This window comes from Rattus norvegicus, chromosome 10 (assembly GCF_021556685.1).
Source record: "Rattus norvegicus strain SHRSP/BbbUtx chromosome 10, alternate assembly SHRSP_T2T, whole genome shotgun sequence".
In the NCBI taxonomy this organism is placed as follows: Eukaryota; Metazoa; Chordata; class Mammalia; order Rodentia; family Muridae; genus Rattus; species Rattus norvegicus.
In genome coordinates this window covers 53,768,361-53,791,344 of record NC_141543.1, presented here as the reverse complement: position 1 = coordinate 53,791,344, position 22,984 = coordinate 53,768,361, and the positions used below count along the sequence as shown (strand labels likewise).

The window sequence follows — 22,984 nt, the reverse complement described above, 5'->3', positions numbered from 1 at the left end:
TTGACTCCTATCCTTAGACTCTCAGTCTGTGGATGTATTTGCCAGTAAAGAGAGAGAATATTCAAATTAAGAAAATCAGAAAGGCAAAGTGGGACATAACAACAGACACTGTGGAAATCCAGAGAATCATAAGGACATACTTTAAAAACCTATAACCTACCAAATTGGTAAATCTAAAAGGAGTGGATAATTTTTCTTTATATATACCATTTACTGAAATTAAGTCAAGCTCAGGTAAACAATTTAAACAGACCTGCACGTCCTAGTAAAACAAATAGAAGTTGTCATTAAAAGTCTCTGAACCAAAGGAAAACAACAAAACAAAAAACAAAAATAAAGATGGTTTTAGAGCAATAATTCTACCAAACTGTCAAAGAAGAGCCAATGCCAATACTCTTCAAATTACTCCACAAAATAGAAACAGAAGGAAAATTGCCTAATTCATTTTATGGTGATACAGTTACTTTGATACACAAACCACATAAAAGACTCAGCAAAGAGACAGACAATTTCCCTTATGAACATGCAAAAATACTCAATAAAATAATTACAAACTGACTCTAGGAACACATTTAAAAGATCAACCACTATGATCAAGTAGTCGTCATTCCAGAGATACATTGTTCAATATACAAAAATCAATAAACATATAAACACCATATAAACAAACTGAAAAAAAATCCATACTATCATCTCATTAGCGGCAGAAAAGGCCTTTGGCAAATTCCCCTTTATGGTAAAAATCCTAGAAAGATTAGGAATATAAAGGACATACCTAAACATTATAAAGACAGTTTATAGCAAGCCCATGGCCAAAATTGACTTAAATGGAGAGAAGCTCAAAGCAATTCCACTGAAATCAGGAAAGCGACAAGGTTGTCTACTCCATGCCCATTCAATATAGTACTTGAAGTCTTAGCAAGAGCAATAAGACAGCTGGATCAAGAGAATACAAATCGGAAAAGAGGAATTCCAAGTACCTTTATTTGCAGATAATCATTTGCGTATACATAAGTGATCTTAAAATTTCTACTAGGGAACCTACAGCTGATAAACATTTTCAGCAAAGTAGCTGAATATAAAATTAGCGCACAAAAATCAGTAGCCTTCCTATACACAAATGACAGACTGAGAAAGAAATCAGGGAGGTAACAACTTTGACAAGAGCCTCAAATAATATAAAATATTGGCCCAACATTCTCATCTGGTTCCTGTGAGCCCCCACCTGCACACACACATGTTAGTGCACAGAAACCCATACATCTATGCTAAGCTGCATGTCTGCCTCACTACTGAGGTGCCTGGACTGCTGGCACGCAGCTCAGGGGAAACAGAACACACTCCATAATGGAGGTCTTCAGTCCATGTTTCCCCTAGTGGAAAACTGTAGAGTCTTGGATGATTGCTGTGGTTCTCAGTCTCCTCTGTACCAAGCACTGCAGGGGTACCACTGGGAGTTGGGGACAGGGGCTCCAGGTCAAAGCTTCTCCTCAGGTCATCCACAAGTTAGGCAGGAAGAGGAAGTCAGAGCCCAGGACTGGAGGGAGGGTTTGGTTCCCAGTGAGTGGGGAGGGGCTGGGAGAGACAAGGGCTTCTCATGGAGATTTAGGCCTTGAGATGATGGCCAGGGGATTCTTGATGAAGAAGTGGTCCTTGCTTGTCCAAACTGTTTTATTTGATGGTGAATGTGAATGCATATACCTTACTCAGGGTCAACCACGGATTAAATACCTTTTGTGGCGAAGAATGCCAAAGAAGAGAAGCTCATTGACTGAACTCTCATAGACACGTGGTTAGCATGGAGAATTTCAGGCTTTTGTATTACAGTGATTGGCCTAGCCGGTCTCAATTTTGAGTTTCGCAGGGTTTGGGCTCACTTTACCTTACCAGTTCTGCCTGGTGACATGATCCACTTGCTTCACACATACACATAAATAAAAAGTAAATCTTTAAAAATGTTAAATGTTCAATGTCATTAGTCACCCAGCTTCCTGGGTGAAAATCACAATGATTTACTACTACAGACTGTTAGGTGCCAGAGCAAATGGTGACAAGTTCAAAAGAGATGGAAATAGCTTATACTGAGATCACACATGGGGTACCATATGTTACAACTACTTTAGGAATAGCCTGCTAATTCCCGAAGTTAAGCTTACACTAGCTAGACCAGTGGTTCTCAACCTTCCTAATGCTGGGACCCTTTAACACAGTTCCTCATGTCGTGCTGACCCTCAACCATAAATGTTTTTGTTGCTGCTTCATAACTGTAATTTCGCTACTGTTGGGCATCATTGTGTAAACATCTGATGTGCAGGTTATCAGATATGTGAGCCCAATGGGGTCCTGACCCACAGATTGAGAATCACTGTTAGAGTACAGATCAATGGTCTTGCGCTTTGGTTCACCTACAGAGGCTTATATAGAATGTTCATGGCAGCTTTACTGTAGTGACACCATGCTGCCACACGCTGAAGCTCCTACTTACAGATAGATGAGTGTGTGACTAACAGGAAAGAATATCACTCAGTAACTAAAGGGACCCAGCTGCCGATAAACTCAAACATGCACTTTCAAGTATGCACAACAAAACATACGACATTAATTCCAAAAACTACACTCAGTCCAATATATTTAAGGACTATCATTTTACATACAGCAAATACACAAACTACCAATATTAAGCAGAACATGAATTAGTTCTGACGAAAGTTCAACCTCTGCTCCTCAGTCATGTGAACCACTTTCCCCAACAGTTCACAGGTGGTGCATGGCTACGGTGTGAGAGAATGCAAGTCTAAGCCACGAGAGAACACTCTGGAGTCACGGCACCATCACTATTGATGTGACAACAAGGCCCAGCCAGTTCCTTCACCACCCACCACAGATGACCGAAGCTTCCAAACATAGCAGCAGAAAGTGAGAGGACCACATCTTCTCTCCTCTCCACGTCTTAACACCTCATTTTTAGAAAGAGATTGAAGAGGGCATTTGGGAAGCAGTTGGATGTGTTCATCCAGACCTGGCTCTTTAGACTCACCCCCTACCACTACAGCTGGAACACCCCAAGCGCCCCGAGAATGCCCATTTATTCCTGTGAGTTGGGGGTTCCCCCAGTCCAGTGTAAAGCAAGGCTCCCATGCTTCAGGGGTGTTTTAAACTTCTGCTTTCCATCTCCCGCTACAGAAAAGCCGTCATAAGACAGGCTACCCCTTTGGAGCTTTTTATTACTGTGTTTTGAGATTAGCCAGCTGACGAGTGGCTTCTACAAGACTTTCCACACCCCTTAGTTTTGGCTAATTCACCCACCCCATTATCCTGGTTCTTCCCCTCACCTGCAATAGTGGCCTGACTCTAAAGGGATAACCAACTTCTTTCTGGTTGGATCTGAGGCCTGTTCCACAGAAGAGAATTTCATCCTGGGTACTGTAATTTTGATCAAGAACCTGCTATTGTTAATTTTGCTAAATCGTCACGCTGTCAGAATGCCTTCTAAACACACATACATTTTACACATAGGTCTGGTCTGTTCTCAGAGAAGCTTCTCTGTGCTGTTAGCAGCCATCAATGGAGAGATGCATAGCTGGTCAAAGTGCTGAGATACAGAATGTCCAGTCCCACCCCCATATACCAAGGCTTAGGGAGTGTGGCAGAAGAGAAGGGAGAAAGAATGATAGTTCTGAAGGCGGGAAAGAACGCTGTAAATGCTGTCTTACAGATATGATGTGCTCACAGCAGCTGTGGTTACCTACATAAGCCCCGCACAAGATCAAGGCAGCTAAAATCCTGACATAAGTGGTAAAATGATTTCCAGGTCCCGCCCCTATAGTTAAGCCGTTGGCAGTGGATAGTTGTGGAGGGAAGGGAATGAGCATCATTCTTGTGTGAGAATTCAGTTGCTTTCCCATGCTCCAGTGGGTGGCACCATACCTCTGCACATGTGGGCAGCACTAACAGGACTTTGTGGGTGTATGTCAGAGGTGTGTGTGTGTGTGTGTGTGTGTGTGTGTGTGTGTGTGTGTGTGTGTGTGTACACATGCTTTATTAGAATGTCTTGCAGGTAGTGGTCTGACTATTCCAACTATGCTTTTTTGATGTTCCTATCAGTGTAAGAATGGTCCACAAGGTTGGATGTCTCAGGTGGTCTTCAGTATATACCAAAATCCTGAAGTAGGCTCTAATGCTACTGAAGGAATGGACTTGCTAGCATGCAGAGAGCAAGTGCTTCCCTGTTCCATGTCCTTTATATGATCTTCCACAAAGTGTGGCTGGATTTGAGGTGGTTTTTCATACTTCAAATGACCTGCATTTAGCGTGAGTCTGTGATGCAGGTACCATAATGTCTCTGAAAGGCTGAACACATGTGAGTTGTATGATTAGTGAGTGAATGAGCTATGATTTGAATGCCTGATTCCCGAACCCCAGGTCCTGACTCCACCTGGGACTGTCTCCTGGGTCTATGTTGGCTTTTCATCACAAGTTAGATCTATTTCTAAAATGAAATGACTCAAAAGTAAACATCTGTGGAGACAATGACAGAGTTAAATATACAGATACTAACAATGCTTATTCCTCAAACTAGAGAAGCCACTAAGAAAACATTTTCCTTTCTTTCAAAGAGTGGCCTCTGAGTGCCTACCCCTGAAGGACCGGATGACGTAAGCATTCATCCAGTCTCTCACTCTGTCCATCTGTGGCTTCTAAACTGCAGGAAGATAGGAGAGACTTTGTGTCAAAGAAACACAGCAGTTTGTACCAGACACTCATTAAACTTAGACTGTGAATAAACACATAATCCAACTGCAGAATACACGAGGCAGAGCAAGGACCCCTCCTAGGACAGATGAGATTCCAAATGTCAGTTATCAGCCACCAGGGGGAGAACTTCAGAATGCTTCTACCTTGTGTGCTCTAGAAACACAGAAATCAGATCATGTCTGTACAAAAGAAAGCATGTTGGCGCCAGAGAGATACCTCGGTTAAGAGTGCTGGCTGCTCTTCCAGAGGATCCAGGGATGATTCCAGCATCCATATGGTGGCTCACAACCATCTGTAACCAGTCCAAAGGATCGGATGCCCTCTCCTGATCTCTGCAGGCAACCAGGCATACACACAGACATGCAAGGCCCCAGAGGAGTGCTACTCGCTGGCTTGGTCCTTATGGCTTGCTCATGCTACTCTCTTGTACACCCCAGGACCACTTGCCAGAGATGACACCACACATAGTCTGGGCCCTCCCTCTTCAATCATTAAAAAAAATATGATCTGCAGACTTACCTCTAGGACAATCTTATGGAGACATTTTCTCAATTGAGAATCTCCCTTCCCAAACAACTTTAGCTTGTGTCAAATTGACAAAGAGTTAACCAATAAAGTGGGCAATCAGAACTGCCTGTAATCCCAGTTCCAGGGTGCCTGACCTCTTCTTTTAGTCTTTGCAGGAAACTGCAGTCCTGTGTACTTATCTAAACATGGACACATGATTTTTTTTGAAAAGGTGCCCAAAAAAGGGGAGTTGTATGTACTGACAATTTTGGCATTTCGTTGTTTTAAAAAATCTACAGCAATATTATAAGAATATATTTTCATTTTAGTCACAGGAGTGGGGTATGGGGCTGCTTTTGCTTGCCCACAACTGCTAACTATGATTTACCTCATGCTCTGGTGGGAGTGTGATTTTGCCAGCAACAGATAGTTGATGTTTGATTGTTTGATATATATATATATATATATATATAATATATATATATATATATATATATATATATATGAAGTTCTGAAGTTCTCCCCCTGGTGGCTGGTAACTGACATTTGGAATCTCATATGTTTGAGATATATATATATATATCTCCTGAGAAGTAGGGTGGCTTGTTGGTTGGTTGTTGTTGGTAGCAGTTTGTTAGGTACACAAAGAAGAAATAACAAAAAGAAACTAGATACCCTGACAGTGAAGATCAAACTCACCCCAAGGAACTTAATGCCCCTAATCAGGAGGAAGAAGTCCAACAATAACATTGCTCCCTTTCCTCTATCCTTTTTTCTCTCCTATGTAGTGTTAGGGGTTGAAAGGGTGGAAAGGGTAGAGAAGGGTGAAAAAAAAAAGGAACCCACAAAGTCCAAAGGCCAACTACAGTCGTAAATGTTAAAGCAAAACAAAACAAAACTATTTTCAAGCTCTATACATGTGATGGGCACAGGAAATGTTACCTCTCTATGTGCCATGACACACTGGCACACTGTTTACCAGGATGGAACTAGATAAAAGTACAGGGACAAGAGAGTCTCTGTGACCAAAACTGCTGAAGACCCCCAAGGGACAGGTGTCTTTCCTCAGACATAACTTTCTACTTTTCAGGTTAAGGTCACCCTGAACCTGAGCAAGCAGGCCTGACTAAATTGCCAGTAGGCATATCTTGGTCAAGTCTATGAATAAGGACACAGCATTCTGGGGTCCTGGCTCTTGAGATCTCTGTTTCTGAGGCTCTGATGTCATATAAAACTTTGGCTTAATAAATGTGCAATACTTTTCTCCGGCCCGTCTTTATCATAAACCTTACAGCAATCAGGGCAAGAGATTTACTTTCACTCCTCCATGTATTTTAAAACATGGATTTTAAAAATGCATTTCTGAAAAGCTGAAAGGGGCTCACGGGATGAGGCATGAGGTCAGAGCAAGGTGTACAGGGCGCTTCTGTGCTTTGTTCAAATCTGAAAGTTAAACGGCTATGAGTTCAAGAGTTTTAAGAGTCTCAATGTCATAACAGACAGAAACAATAAAAGGATAGCATGGTCAAGACACTGAAGAAGTGTTTGTAATAAAAAGTATATAGTTCATGTCAAAGCAGGGACATCCCAAGATGTTAACCGTTGAATGTAGAAGCTTAGATGAAGGAACACTGCAGAAAGGCCAATGTGAGACGCGGGGCAGCAAGGTGCAGAGAACATGAATTAAGACAGACAGAGCCACACTGCGTTCAGTCGGGTAAGCAAGAGATTCTTAATATAATGACTGTGTCATGCTACTCCTTATATTATTGAACATACTGTATAAAGCGAGAAGTACTACAGAGCAGAGGACAGGTCAGGAAAATAATCATAAACTGAAAGAAAACAAGAGATTAGGAGTGCCGGTGTATTTATTAGCTAAAATGGCAGAAATGACAAAAAAAATCAACATTTTTTTCCTGTCAAATAAGAGAGATAAAGCACTACCAGGCCTAGTGTGGAGAAAAATTGAAGATGAGAAGGACAAGCGCGCACAATCAGAAACAAGGAAATCGAGAGGGGAAATTAGGATGACAGGTACAGCTGTCTCCAACACTCACGGAAACAAACTCGGAGGTCCAGACGAGGGCCAGTGCTTCCTCGGAAACACATACATTTAAAGATATGTTAAGAACTCCGATGCTTAAACAGGACACAGATGAGGAGACAAGGATTTGAGAAAGCGCTGGGGTTACCAGCGTCTGCTTGATAATAACTCGGCACCAGATCCTATCAAACCTTCAAGAAAACCAGCCATGCTCACTGCTCCTGCCCCTGCATTTCATATCTATATCTTTATCTATATCTATATCTACACACACACACACACACACACACACACACACACACACACATATGGTTTCTGTCTTCAAAATGGAAAGTCCTGCATGAAGCCCCATCTACCTAAAAACTACACTGAAAATCTGGATTAAAAACAGAAAACAAAGCAAGAAAGAACCAAAACAAAACCTCACTTTAAAACATGGGGGCAGAAAGGGGCGACAATGAAGGTCCCTCCAGGATGTGAATTCAGCCAATCAGAAAACAAACAAACAGGGCTGGAGAGATGGCTCAGTGGTTAAGGGCACTGACTGCTCTTCCAGAGGTCCTGAGTTGAATTCCACATGGTGGCTCACAACCATCTGTAATGGGATCTGATCTGATGCTCTCTTCTGGTGTGCCTGAAGACAGCTACAGTGTACTTACATAGAATAAATAAATAAATCTTTTTAAAAAAAGAAAACAAGCAAGCAAACAAAAAACTCACTAACTCTACTTAGCCCAATAGTTCCTTCTGGTTTCTCCTTCAGGAATGTTTTGGTCTCTGAACATCAGATAATGCTGTGGAAAAGCTAGACTGCACTGCAGAAAAGCTAAGCAAAGTATTAAGCCCCCAGAGGAAAAAGAGGTGGACAAATCTCAACGCTTCTAGACGGGAAGTGTGCTCTGAACAGCTGGATGTGCTTGCCCTTCTGTAGACTGTCACTCCCCGAGTTCCAAGCAGAGTGGAACGCAGTGGCTAAAAGGCAGTTTCTGATCAAAACTGCCCTGCTGTAAATTCCTGAGGTTGAAGGATCTCTCTGAAATGCTCAGGATGGAAAGAAAAGGCCATAAAACAATCCCCTGGGAAGACCCAAGATTCTAAAGAAATGTTAACTGTTCATCTCCATTATTCTGTTTGGCTTCCCTACTGCTATTTCAGAAGGAAGAAGAATGTCTTCCCCTAAAAAATACAATACAATACAACACAACACAACACAACACAATACAATACAATACAATACAATACAATACAATACAATACAACACAGCACAACAAACACAACACAATACAACACAACACAATACAATACAATACAACACAACACAACACAAACACACAGAGAGCTGGAGAGATGACAGCTCGGTGGTAAAGAGCGCTCACTGTACTTGGAGAAGATCCAGGTTTGGTTTCCAGCACCCATGTCAGGTGACTCACAGCCTTAACTCCAGTTCCAGGGGATCCAGCGCCCTCTCCTGGCCTCTGTGGGCACTGCATAGGTGCGTAGAAATTCACACTCAAGGCACATACTTAATCTTTAAAAATAAAGTAAAATCTTTTAAAACTGGCTTTAAAGAAAACAACGATCAAACCCACGGGAAAAGAAGACATTCTATTTTTTAATGAGGTGGCAAGGAGCAGTTGAGCACATAGCTATATCTCCCTGTGACGTTAATAATTCACCCCACAGATGTGACCGCACACACAAAATTCATTGGTTTTTCGTGTGCCTCGCAAAGGAAGTCTGGAACACCTCCACCCTCAGTCTTAGAGCATCTTCTGCACTATAGGAAGCATTTTGCCTCTCACCATTCCTTTATTTGTATTGGCCCCGCCCCCAGCCCTACGCAAGGACTAACCCACTCTCATGTGTATAATTCTGTTCTGGGCCCCACTATAAGTAGCATCTGGCATACAGTAGGCGGGCTTCTGTGACTAACTTTCATCTAGCATCCTGTGTTCAAGGCTCACCCATTCGGTAGCGTGGACTGATGATATATTACACCCGTTTGCAAATAAAACGTGCTCTATGGTACGAAGAGACCATATTTTACCATTTATGTCTCAGTGGTCATTTGGGTTGTTTCCGTTCTGGAGCTGTTATAACATCCTTGTGTAAGTTTCGACGCAGACTTTGAGCTTGTTTCTCCTGGGATTATAGGAGGGCAGGATCTGCTAGGACAAACAGTAACCTTAATCCTTTGAGGAACTGCAAATACATTCTCAAAGTAGACGCACTGTTTTCATACCCAGTAGTAGCCTGTAAGGGTTCTGGTTCTCCTGCATCCTCACCCAAGTGTGTGGTTAGAGTTTAGATTCTAACTTGCTGGGTGGGTGTAAGGGAACATTCTACTACTCAATCAGCTTTTCCCCATGACTCAGGCTATTCATGTGCTTCTGGGCCAATTCTGTATCTTCCTTGGACAAATATTTAACCAAGAATTATCATGGGTTTCTTTTTCTTCTTCTTCTTCTTCTTCTTCTTCTTCTTCTTCTTCTTCTTCTTCTTCTTCTTCTTCTTCTTCTTCTTCTTCTTCTTCTTCTTCTTCTGCTAAATGGAGGAGAGATTAAGACAGAATCTAGCTATGTAGCCCAGGCTGGCATCAAACTAGGAGCAGTCCTCCTGCCTCAACCTCCCAAGTCTGATGATGATAGGTGTGAACAGGTCTTTTGACACTTTTTAAAATTTAGTTATATGTTTTTAATCAAATTGGAGGAATTCATTTTATAATCTAGGTAGAGGTCCCTTGTCTGATATATGATTTGAAAACATTTTTTTATTGATCAGTGGAATGCATTGTTTTCACTCTGTGTCTTTTGGACCACAGAAGTGTTTTTAAAGATGAGATAAAATCCTATTTGTTTACACCTTTTCTCATTACTTGTGTTAACTATGTAAGAATCTCTGCTAAATTCAAGGTGCTGTATTTTCTTCTGAAAAGTTTTATAGACTTAGCCCCTCTGTTTAGGTTGCTGATCCCTTCGAGTTATTATAATGATTAGTGTGGTTGGGATTTTCGAGGTGGAGGGGTCTCATCATGTGGCCCAGGCTGGCTTCAGACAATGCTTCTGAGCCCCTCGTGTGCTAGAATTCTAGGTGTAGATCCCCAAACCCGCATTAACCTGCACACAACTTCTCCATGCATTGCTCTGTTTCCGGCCTGTCCGCACCCCACTCTCCTGCTCACCACTGTTTTTGGGTGAATTTTGAAACCAGGATGTTTGAATCTTAGTGCTTTCTTTTTAGGCTGTCGTGTGGCCCTTGTCGTGCATCGTGCTTTTTAATCAGCTTGCTGGCGGTCTGGTTCCCTTTCTGTTGCTGTAGTAAAACGTTGAGAGCCAAAGCAACTTAGGAGATGAAAGAGTTTGATTCCATTCACAGGATAGAGGCTAAGCCACCGAGGGAAGTCAGAATCTGAAGGTCAGCCAGCTTGCTAGCCCACACAGCATCACCTCCCTACAAGGCACTAACTGCCAAGGAAGCACAGCAGAAGCCATGTTGGTTCATGTAGGTCATGCGGAGCTAGATGCCACACAGAACCACCTGCCAAGGGAATGGTGTCACCCACAGTGGGCTGGGCCCTTTTACATCAAATAACAAACAGTCCACCTGATCTGGGCAGTTCTCGGTAGAGACACCCTTCTCAGGTTATTCCGGGCTGTGTTCCCCGTTAAACCTCAATCTGATAATGAAGGAATTCTTTTTATCTTACATATTCCAGCTTTTCCCTCCTGTCCTTGCTGTGTCCCATTCAGAGAGCTATGTTTAGGAATCTTTTCTGTTTAACATACGTAGTTTGTCCAGCTTCCCGAAGGTTTGGAATTTATTGATTTAACAGCTAGGAAAATATTTTACTAGAATTATATTTGCAACAACACTGTCTATTTTGGTTCTTTTTCCTAATTTCAGTCTCTGTATTTGTGGTCTTTACTAAATGCAGTATTACCATAATGCCTTCCTTTCTCAATTATGTTTAACTTTTATTCTGTGACATTGTGTGTGTATGCATGTGTGCATGTATGCATGTGTGTGTGTGACTGTGTGCACATGTGTGCATGTGTGTAAGTATGTGGTTGCATGTATACACGTATGTATGCATATGTGTGCATGTGGTTGTATGTGCATGTGTGTACGTGTTCATGTACTCGCTTAGATAGAATGGACAGCCCTTGTCTGAAGTTTCACTTTATGTAATTTCAATTACTTGTTGTCAACAGCAGTCTGGAAATATTAAATGGAAAAATTCTGAAAATGAAAAAAAAATCATGCCTTTTTAGTTAGTTGCCACTCTGTGTCATGTAATGAAATCTAATAGTGTATGGCTGTGTTTCTTCTGGGATACAAATTTATCTTTTGTTCAGCATATCCACTCTGTATATCCTACCCACCAGCAAGTCACTTGAAGTCGTCCTCATTGTCACTACATTTATCCTAGGGTCACAGTGCTTATTTTCACGTATCCTTACATAGTGGCCTGACTCTGCTTCACATCACTTTCTGTGTCTGACCATGTAGGCATCACCATTACACACCGATAAGAAAAGCCGAATACGGTACAATATGACACAGAGCCTGAAGTTCATGCGACTTTGGTCAGAGTGCATTATTATTGTTTAATAACATTATTATTAATGTCTTACTGTATATAATTTACAATGTAAACTTTGTCATGGGTATATATTTACAGAAGAGAACCAACAGCCTAGTATACAGTAGTCTGGTAATGTCTTCTAGTGTCCACTAGGGGTCTCGGGGCACCATCCCCCAGGAAGAGATTCCTACACGCATTATCAGCTTTATGTCCAGACTGCATGAGCCACACTTCTCCTTTTTCTTTTCACCTCACATAATTTTATGTGTGAGAAACTAGATCTTACTTTGTATATTCTAGCAACTGTGTGTAGAGAGTCTACTCTCTCACCACTCAGCTTCTGGTCATTGTTTCCTTGTTTATTTAGTGACTGGATGAATTAATTTGATGAGTCTGTTTCTTGTCTAGCATACTTTGGATATAAAATGTCATCATCCCCCAGCCCCTAAGCCTCATGTGTTGAAGCCTTCATTCCCAGTTGGTGGCGCTACTGGAGGGCGATTGGACCATATGGACACTGACTTCATTGGTGGATTAGCCCGCAGATGAATTCATAGTTATCTGGACTATTAGAAAGTGAGACCTGGTTATCAGAAAGAGGTCACGAGTGCTGTGGCTTTAGAATGTGTATCTTGTCCCTGGTCTTCTATTTCTCCTTCTTTACTTCCTGTGGCAAGAGGGTGTGGGGAGAAACTTATTATCAAGATTAACATAAAGAGAAGCCAGTTGGTACCGAAAGATCTGAAGCCTTTGCTCACCTGTTTCATACAACACATAGTGCATGCTCAAGAAAACCCATAGCACACAGACAGGGGTGAGGAGGCAGGTACTGTGCAGGGATCCTACACAGCAGAATGTAACTTGTAGACTGGAACTTTTGGGCTTTTCCCTCAGTTCTCTAGGCCACCCCATTCTAAGGCATGTTTTTCCCTTTCTTAACCCATGACCTCTAGTCCTACTTCTAACCACGTGTCCGGGGTCCAATTCTTTGCTGCCAGTCACTTAGGCCTGGATACTTTACAGGTGCCCAGGACTCAAACCCACACCTGAAACCCTCTTGCACACACTATCCTGCCCTGATGAGGGCTGAGGCCTTCATCAGCAAAGGCCTGGACTAGTCACAATCACTCCAGCCAACTGTGGACAGACACCTGAGAAACTGGGCCCAAATAAGCCAGTTTTTCAGTGACAGAAAGTCACCACCATAATGTTCCGCCCCTAATGTTCTTCAGAGAGGCACAGCTGGGAGTGACCCATGTTGACAGTGGTTTGGGAGGACTTTCCTCTGTCCCTTACCACACCCAGTTGTCAAACTTTACTCATTACCAAATGAACCCTCTACTGTTTCCGATAATGTCCTGGGCTGTAAATTGTTCTGTAAAGAACTTGCCCGGATTCTGACTCCTTTGAACGAATACTTTGCATGGCCAGGGTTTGGCTTGGTTCAAGCCCACAGCCTTCTCCCTCTATGTGTGCCTGGTTTTCCCTCATGAACCAGGGTGCCCGAGCTTTGGATCTTGGATTATTCCCAGATGTCTTGGCCATAACCTTCCTTCACAGTCCCTTTGGACTTCAATTTCTTCACTCTGAGGCAAATAGCTACCTCCTTAGGGACAGTTTAGGAGCTGTTTGCTCTATGGTCCATTTTTCCTTCACCCTGGCACTCTGGCAGCCAAGGCTCTGGCATTTGGAGTAAGAGCAGCAGCAAGCTTCCCTCAGATGTCTCCTCATCTCTGCTGAGTCAGGTACGTTGAAGGACCAACTCCTACATTAATGTCTCCAATGAGACTTCCTATTTTCTTTCAGGATATCCAGAGGTATTCCTTCCACCACTGCAATTTTTAATCTTAAACAGTGCTCTACACCCTTGAGCTAATGATGATAAAATGAATGAAAACCACGCTCTGTCTTCTTAAATTAACCCCTTTGAGCTGAGCGTGAGCTAGACTGCAACCGAGCATGCTCAGAAGTATGCCCACCGCTGCAGTGCTTTCGATGGTGTAGACGCCCAGCATAAAATCTCAATACTTCATTTCCTGAGGGAAGGTGCTTCTTTGGTAACAGCTCCCAAGATCTCATTTGCTGCAGGGAATCCATCATTCCCTACCTCATGCCTTGGTCATGCTCAGGTTAGCTTTTCCCTCACCAAAGTGTGAACTCATTGCTCTGTTAGAGCCTCATTCCTTCAAAGATCTGAGCACTGTGAGAGGCAGAAGGCCCTGTCTTCCTGGTTGAAAGAGGGCAAGAATGAGCAGGACCCAGCAGTTGTAGCACAGAGTTCCTGTGCCTTCACCTTAAAGGCGAGCCCACCTGAGGAAAAGAAGCCCTAGCTTACATTGCGCTCAGCTGGGGCTGATTTCAGGAATAGGTAGGAGGGTAGGATGAGAAATGCCAAGGACCAGCTCCCCAGGGAAGAAAGCCCTTTGGCTAGCGTTGGGAGGCGGAGCCCTGTGTTTGGCTCTTAGAGTCTAGTGTTGTCTCAGTCGTGAACTGGGATGAGCGGGTAAGAGAGCGCAATCTTAGTTTGAACAGCAGACTCTTCAACTTTCACCAAAATCCCTTGACAGTTTTATGTAACTTTTCTTGCTATCTGCTTGCAAGAATGCTATTTTCTGGTTTGACGGAGGAGTGTTTTGGTGGGGATCCTTGCTCTGCGGACTGGAAGCCAGTCTCTGCTCTTTCCAGACCGAATGCTGAAGGTTAAGGAAGGTACAGTTCTGAGATTACAGCCAGGTTGTGCTCAGGGTGGTCTCTGAGCAGGTGGTTAAGGATTTCCTCGTGGTTTGGGTGTGTCTCCCAAAGGTTCAGAACCTCAGAAGGGCAATGTTCAGATTGGTAAAACCGTAGCTGGCAGAGCCTGGTGGAAGGCAACTATGTCTCTGGAGACATTACTATGTCAACTGACTAAATGCTGGTCAAGATCAGCCCTCAGGACAGCAGGCTGACATAAAGTAAGGCCACGCTACATACGCACTCCCCGTTTTATGCGGCCGTTTGCCTTTCTAACAGGATGTGGTGCAGCTGCCGGGGTGGGGGCCCTGACTGTAGGCAACACAAACAGGGTTACCCAATTTTACAGTTCAGACTAAGTAAGTCTCTTTTCTTTATGAAGTCCTTAGGCTCAGGTATTTGTCACAGCATTGGACTATGACAAAACCACATAATGCATGATGGCATTTAGTGCTTAGAGTTGGACACCATATACCCCAGTGCCCAGTTTGCTGTACATCAGGTCCTAGATCAGACTCAACAAACTGCAGCAGACAGGTCAGCAAGGACTGTCCCAGGATGAAAGGGCCATACAGGCCTTCCAAGGTAGCTGGTGACAGAGAAGCCGTTTTAGCATCTGTACTGTGGCCTTCTTCTTCTCGTCGAATGAAACCCAAGAGTCAAGAGCAGAAAGTGATTCTTGACCCTTAAGCATAGTTGGTGTAAGATGTCTGGAGATGAAGCTAGTGATGTCAACTAAGTTTTTAAAGAACACAACTGTCCTTTGTCTTGGCATTCTCCCTGCCAGGAATTTACTATGAGGGCAAATTTGTCAATATCCATGCAGGAGAATGTGTGTAGAAACATTTTGGGTAATAATAAAAAGCAAGGCTCAGTTCCTGTCAATGGGGACAGTGCATAAAGGTGGATACTGCTATGTAGTAAAGAACTAAATCAGAGCTCATTAAAGGAAGCGAGTGTTCCGACGTAAAGTGAGCTCCAGTTTTTATCAGAGAATGAAATACAGAAGAGTGTGTGTAGTCTGGCTACTTGGTGTCTACTTTATAGATATCGTTGTCCACCCTATTTTGAACCTATTTTTTCTGGAACAAATTATAAGCAAATATCAGCTTAGAATCCCCATTATTAGTTTTATGGCTACTTATGTCCAGAGAGTATGAGGTGGGAAAGGTTTTTAAATATTTGTTATTCTGTCTAGATACAAATGCTGTGATCCTAGATTTATATGTGCTGTATAATATATGTGTATATTATAATATATTAATCAATGGAATTACTCACATGGGGAGAATTGGAAACCATTATTAGCTTTCATCTTTGTGTGTTATCTACACCGATTTAAAGAAGACATCTTAATGTTCAATATAAATTGTATTTTTATGGCAACTTTTATGGAATGAGAGTGTTTTCAGAGTATAAGTTGTGAAGCCAAAGTCCTATTTTTTTCTCAATCACTCTCACCTGCATTGCATGGCTGGCTGTGGAAATGTGGCCAAAGTCTTTGTGTTAGAAGCAGAGGAACAGGTCACTGCAGAGCTTCAGATAGGACTCACAACTCTGCCCAAAGTGTTCAGGCAATGTCAGGTGGCTGCAGGTGCCACAGGTGTTCAGGAAGAACTGTCAGGTGGCTGCAGGTGCCACAGGTGTTCAGGAAGAACTGTCAGGTGGCTGCAGGTGCCACAGGTGTTCAGGAAGAACTGTCAGGTGGCTGCAGGTGCCACAGGTGTTCAGGAAGAACTGTCAGGTGGCTCCTGCTACTCAAAGCATTCTCTGTACACCAGCCTCATCCAGGCACTAAATGGAAATGCAGGATCTCAGACCCTGCTCATATGTGGATGAGTCTGCAACATCCAAGGCCGCCAAGAGCCTCAGGAGCACACTGAGGTGTGCTGAGCCTGATGTCACCCTCCCGAGGGATTGAAGCTGGTCTTAAACAGCAAACCAGCCCTCAAGACAGCAGCTTCTCATAAAGTGACAGCAGGTCACCTCCTGCATTCGGTCCCTTCTATATGTAACCATCCCCCTTTCTGCCTTTTTATTGTGAGGTGATGCCACCATCTAAGAAGTCCAGGTATGTCTAAGGGGGGGAGGGGACAACGGGGTCTGATTTGCTGACAGGGACAAGACCCAGATAAGCCATCAAGATGTCTTTCATGCTCTTCCAAACACTCCTCTAGGATAATTTGTGCTAACTAACTCACAGTGTTTCCTGGAGTCTGGTCACTAATGCTGCCATCACCTCCTTTTGATGCTCACAGCCTGAAGCCTTCCCACCGGAATCCTTGTCTTACAGATAAGGGACAAGGACATGCTCCCGTTGGGAAGCAGCCAAGGCAGGCTCAGTCTTGGGCTGCCTACTTTCCATACTCTTTTTTTTCTTTTTTTTCTTTTTTTTATTATTAACTTGAGTATTTCTTATGTTTCCAAGCCAACATCCCCCTAACCCCTTCCCCTCCCCTTCTTTATGGGTGTTCCCCTCCCCATCCTCCCCCCATTGCCGCCCTCCCCCCTACAATTACTTTCCACACTCTTAACGCCACCACTCTGGTTTACCTTGCTCACCTAAATTTAATGAAGGGAATTTTCTCATTCTTTCTCGACCTTGGGTGCAGCTTAGAATAAGGGGCCAATCAATGTGGAAGATTGTGCATCCTGACACACTGCGTCACTCCAAAAGGCACGGGAGTAACAGAAGCCCGGAGTGAAGTTATGCGTATGACCTTTGCCTTCCCGATGGGGTTAGAAGCTCAGCCGTTCCCGCTTTACCACCATTACCATTCAGAGCACCAGTCAGGCACTGATTCAGAGGCCATGCTTCTCATGATGATCTCTGCGCATGAGCACAACTCCTGCGGTGCCCCTGCGCTCCCGGTATATGCCGTCTCAGAGTGGGAGTAAGTGAACACTGAGGTTCCTTCCAGGCTGCTTACAGCCTGACCTCTGCTTTCCATCTCCCAGCGCTGGACAACTGGAAGACATTGCACAGACACTGAAGGCATCCCATGCTCCCTCCACCTGTGAGACCGCTCTCCCCTCACTCCTGGAGCACCACACGGCAACCGAACAAACTGCACCATGGTCTCTTCTGAGGTTCCTCGGGTCACCTTCATGTGTGCCTTAAACGCATAGCCAGGACTCACAAAAACCAGGGAGAGACACGTGAGTTACTCTGATGTTTATTTTAATGCATCTTAGTCCACACAGTTGGTATAAAATCAGAAAAAGCAAGCAAAACCAAGAAAGGTCTGGAGTCTTAGCATCAGAAGGACACCGTATATACATCTACAGTTGGTGGCCAATACAAGTCATCGCTAGACAGTCCTTGGAGGCACAGAACACTCTAGACCCAGAAAGCCAGGGAATTTGCTAGTCCCAAGGGTCTAGACGCTCGTCCTGATGCTCCGACCGTGAGAAAACTGTGGGAGTGACGAAGGCTTTGAGATTTATTTATTGTAGTAATAACAACAGCCTAGCTATGTACGAAAGCAGTTACGAACCGTTTGTATCGGGTCTCTGTTCTGCTGTAGGTCATAAAACTGTTAATTGAGTTTCCAGTGAGTGGTTTAAATGATTAGTAATAACAAGGAATGGTAAATCTATAGCACCATTTCACAGATTGCTTGTCTCTGACGTCTCATTTAAACATGTGGCCCCAGTACTCCGCCTTCAGGGTCAAGTGTTCCGCAGCCACCAGCTATTGGTTTCGCAGAGGGCTCTGGTCAGGGCGTTTCGTCTGTGAGTGCTTAGGGCTTCACACATTGATTCGGGCAGCGGATTATTCCTGCTAAATTCACTGGGTCACCCATAGTGTGAAGGCCTCTGGCCATCTGGGGTTTGTCCCCGCACTTTGGTTATCCTATGAGGTTGAATGGGAGGGAGGGATCTGCTTTCAGATGAAAGGGGGCCACGTGGATTTTTTTTTTTTATGTCTGAGCAAAACAAAAAGATGAAAAAAACGAAACAAAACGAAAATACTGAGCTTGGTTATAGTGTTAGGATGTAGAGTCGTTTAAGATTCAACACGAGGCTGACGGTCAACATAAAAAGCAAACAATCCTATGTACATGTATGTAAAAAGTGTTATAAATAGGTTTTATAAACCATAGATATTATATACATCTTCAATCGACAGCAATCCCCACTCAACTGTGTTCTGTTTGGTTTGGCTTGCGTTTGGGTTTGGGGGCTAGCTCTTTTGGGTTGGTTGGTTTGGTTTTCTGGTTTCCTTCCTCCCTCCCTGTGTACCCTATGCACGCTCAGAGCCTAGACGGATGGTGCGTCGGGCGCCTCATTCGCGTTTCCGCAGGATCACGTAGATGATGCCACTAAGGAGGGCCAGCGGGAAAGCCACCCAGGCCAGGATGTAAGCAAAGCCATAGGAGTAGTCGTTGTTGACATGCCACTCACTGTGTCTCACTGTGTAGATGGCCGCTGCACTCATCACACACAGACCTGGAGGAGAAAGACAGCAGGTAACTGGAGGGTTCTCCATGGGGGTGGATATTCGCAATGCTAGGAAGGAGGATGTGTCTAACCCAGGTGGGCCTCCCAGCTCAGAACTGGAGGGAGATGGCTGGAAAACACATGGAAGAAAAATGAGTGACTCCTCATGTCCAACAATGGCCATCCAGACCAAGGCCCCTCTCTGAGGGTCTAGCACCCTTGTTCCCTCATTTCTCCTTCTTTCCCCATGACACTTTCCCCAAGCCATTCAAGACAGACAGTGAGGACTCAGGCTCCAAGATAGACCTGCCTAGTTCTTCCACGAAGTGGCCTGGTGCAGATATGCTGGCGAAGCCACAAACCACTATACAGAGGGTGGTGTCATACATGACCAAAAAAAGCAGGGGAAGTGAAGTGATTCTGTACTGCTGGTGTCGTTGCAGATCTCTGCTGACCACAGGGGACCTGGTTCCCTTAGTACTGCTGTCCCATGAGTGTAAGTGAGCAGTACCTATTGGTGATGCAGGGCAGACAAAGGTTTGCGATAGAGGGGGAAGGGAAGCAAGGAGGACAGCAAGGGTGAGAGTCACAACTCCAGTGAGAAAATGGATAAAAAGCAGTTCCTCTTGCTGACACCAAGACCAGGCCTGAAGCTCAAAACGAAAGAAAGGACTTCAGACATGCAGGTGGGTCAGGCCACCCCAACTCTTTGGTGCAGCTGCCATGTTCAAGTTTGACCACCTCTGCCCATGTGGCAGCCGTGTCCCTCCACAGAGAAAGGTCCAATGACATCAGCACCCCAGCCTGGAGCTGGACAAAGCCAGATCTGTTCCCTAGTGAAAACAGAGCCTTTGAGGAGCTCTGAAGGACTATTATAAAGGCAGCAGGCTGTGTGGGATTTGTGCAATTCCAGGGCTCCAGTTCCCTGGGCCACCTACAGCTAACCTCACTGCTATTCGGGCTGCTGACATGCTGGACAGTTCAACTTTGTCTGAATAAACAGAAGAAGGGGGATGACGTCACGCAGTCCACCCTGATCAGATTGTCCTTTGGCAACTCAGAGGAGAATATGCCCACTCAGCTTGCCTCCACTGGAAAAGCCACACAATGGTCTTGGGACTGCCGTGGGACGGGACCTAGAACCTGACAGTACCTATAGAAAGTGTGGAGTCAGCAAAGCTGGCTGTGTCTTGAGAAGTCATAGTCCTACTGAACGACAATAGCAGTTTAGACGTCCTGGGACATGCTTGATCAGCCTTGATCCAGGGTCCTCAGTTATCTTGCCCTATTTTCTACCGGGCACCCCTTCTTGCTAAGAACTAGCGGGGACAGGTGTGTGAATCAACATGGCATACCTGCTTAGCATGTGCAAGGCCCATCTCTAGCTCCATAAGCACAAAAGGAAAGGAAGGTACAAACTAGGCGTGTGTGACACGGTCTCAATGTCCCAGCCTTTGTAAGGCTGAAGCGGGGTGATTTTGAGTCCAAAGCCAGCCTGGACTGGACTGTGGGACTCTGTCTTAAGACATAGGAAAACCAAGACAGGAGGCAAACAAGGAAGGAGACGGGGACAAAGGGGAGGTAGAGAAGGAGGGAAGGATGAAAGGAAAGTAGGGAAGGCAGGAAGAAGACAGAAAGAATGACGCTGTCTTGGGCTGCCTGTGGCCTAGCTCATGGGGACAGGGCCATAAGGAGGGAAGCATACCACAGAAAAGAGCTAGGTGTGACACAGAGAAAAACAAAAGGAAGAATGATGCCTGTCATTTGGACAAGGCTCCTGCATGAGGTGTCTCTTGGCCATGGGCACAAACAGTGCCTCGGCAGCCATGTGAATCAGCTGTGTCTATATCCCCTGGCATCCATGACCAAGAGTGACTCATTACCCAGCTGGTGGAGATGTGTCACTCAGGTACCTCCTGGTAAGTAAGGCCCCTTGGAGAGCACCAAGTCCACCTGCAAGTCAAACTAAAGACAATGCCAATATAATGACACAGAACTGACACCAAGGATCTCAGGGGTCAGCCTGGGCTACACCATGATTCAAAAATAAAAGCAGAGCCGGGAGAGATGACTCAGTGGTTAGGAGCGCTTGCTTTTTCAGAGGACCTGGGTTCAATTCCTAGCACCCACATGACCGTTTCAAATTATCTTTAACTCTGGTTCCTGAAGGGATGCAATGTCTTCTGACCAGATAGGTGCCCATACCATCACTGCACTGTGGGCATGGCCAGTAAAAAGTCTGTGATGAATCACTGAGAAAGGTTTCTAAATTTGGTGTCTGGCTTATACTACCTTTGAATCACTCAAAACAGACAGGGCCATAGCGAGTACATTAACCTCCCATCAATTATTTTGTTCTGTGTTAATCCCTTCTCCCTCCCTCCTCCCACACCCCGCTCCGTGTGTGTGTGTGTGTGTGTGTGTGTGTGTGTGTGTGTGTGTGTGTGTGTGTGTGAAAAGAAATGAAACAAATAGGAGAGATGAGACTTACTCAGGAGTCCCCCTCATCCACAGTAATGGGGTCAGTCTGACAGAAATGAAGATATTCTGAAGAGACTAAAGGGTCCTTGAGTCTGACTACAGGATGGTTGAAACAAAGGACCCAAAGAAATGGGAATTCTCTAGAAATCTCATACCAGGAGAAGAAAAAGGCACCAGCAGGGGGAACTTGCCTCCCTGAAAGAGATTTCACAGGTTCTATGGACTTGTCAGAACATCTTCAAGGTGAGTCTGAAACCCAGATAATGATGGGTCAGTGGTGAGTGGAGCTACACCCTGACTGGGGATGCTTAGATGTGCATATCCACGGCCCTCTATTTAAACTCTGATGATGCTTCAGGAGTAAGTGCCCTGAAGACAGACTTGGGGGAAGGGGGCCCTGGATCTTTTGTCCCTCTTCCCAGTGTGGCCACACTGAATAGATCTGCTTTCCACTTTTATGTGATTCTTTATAAACTGGCTTGTTGAGGAAAGGTGGCTGGACCTGACTTAGACACAAGCTGTGGTTCCCAAGTGTGCTAAGATAGCTACATATTTGAGTTAAACTGGATTCTACTACAGGGACACAGTGATATAGGCACCAGTGGGGTTTGAGGGTCTTCCATGAGCCTGCCCGGTTAGTTAGCAGCTGGACATTAAAGCACACAGCTCTTTACTTCTAACTCCGTGTCTGTATGGTTTTCTTGATGTTCTCCTGTCTAGTAAGCCTGACCCAACACAGCAAAGGTAAGGATAACAAATGGGTAGGAACAGACATGACTCCAAAACCTAGAAGCAGGATCAGGACATTCTCCCCTAAGAGGTTTAGAGTTCACAGCTCATGAGTGGCTTTGCTGCTAACAGAAAGGTCCTAGGAGACCTCACAGAAAGATCAGGGGTTTTAAAAGCTGCACATCAAGTCACCAGGGAGAGAGCCCACAGAGGTACTACCTGAGGCTTTGCAGACAAACAGCTGAGGAGGGGCTTTTCTGTTATGCCTGCTGGAAACTGCCAAGCCAAAGAAGTGTGTGATCGAGAAGAAACACGGCTCACTCAGAGACTTCGGCAATGATGCAGTAGAGCTAAGAGAGCTGCTGTGACTTTGATGAAGTTACCAGCAGCAGGAGGGCCCACTCAGTGGTCTCCTGTCTTTGCCCTAAGCATGCTGTGAGTTGGAGCTTAGTAGAGTATTGCTGCTCTTGTAGAGGATCCAGGTTCAAATCCCAGCATAGACAGGGTAGCTCACAACCATCTGTAACTCGCAGTTTCAGAGGAGCCAATGCCCTCTTCTGAGTGCCGAAGCACTAGGTATGCACATGTTGGACAAACATACACTCTGAAAAACTTTCCATACACATAAAATAAATGAATCTAAAGGGTGAAGTAACAGCTTAAAACTTAAAAATAAATTTTCAAAAAGGAAGCAGTGATGATAACT

General features: G+C 44.5%; 1 protein-coding gene and 1 long non-coding RNA gene across 7 annotated transcripts in view; one reads left to right on the top strand and one right to left on the bottom strand.

The window, feature by feature from the left end:
• The window catches only part of LOC148002912 (uncharacterized), a 61,440-nt gene extending 43,413 nt beyond the window's left edge, over positions 1-18,027 (top strand). For 2 of the 4 annotated variants that reach the window (XR_015631710.1, XR_015631711.1), the window contains exon 5: positions 2,754-2,995. This is a non-coding gene — a long non-coding RNA (uncharacterized LOC148002912). Of the gene's footprint in view, positions 1-2,753; positions 2,996-17,583 lie in introns of those variants that run through there. The other 2 variants (XR_015631714.1, XR_015631713.1) reach the window with 2 other exon arrangements.
• The window catches only part of Pmp22 (peripheral myelin protein 22), a 29,956-nt gene continuing 24,757 nt past the window's right edge, over positions 17,786-22,984 (bottom strand). For 2 of the 3 annotated variants that reach the window (NM_001429950.1, NM_001429951.1), the window contains exon 5: positions 17,786-19,077. In NM_001429950.1, coding sequence (NP_001416879.1) covers positions 18,914-19,077 — 164 coding nt within the window. In that variant the 3' untranslated portion in view covers positions 17,786-18,913. The remainder of the gene's footprint in view (positions 19,078-22,984) is intronic. The other variant, NM_017037.2, reaches the window with a different exon arrangement.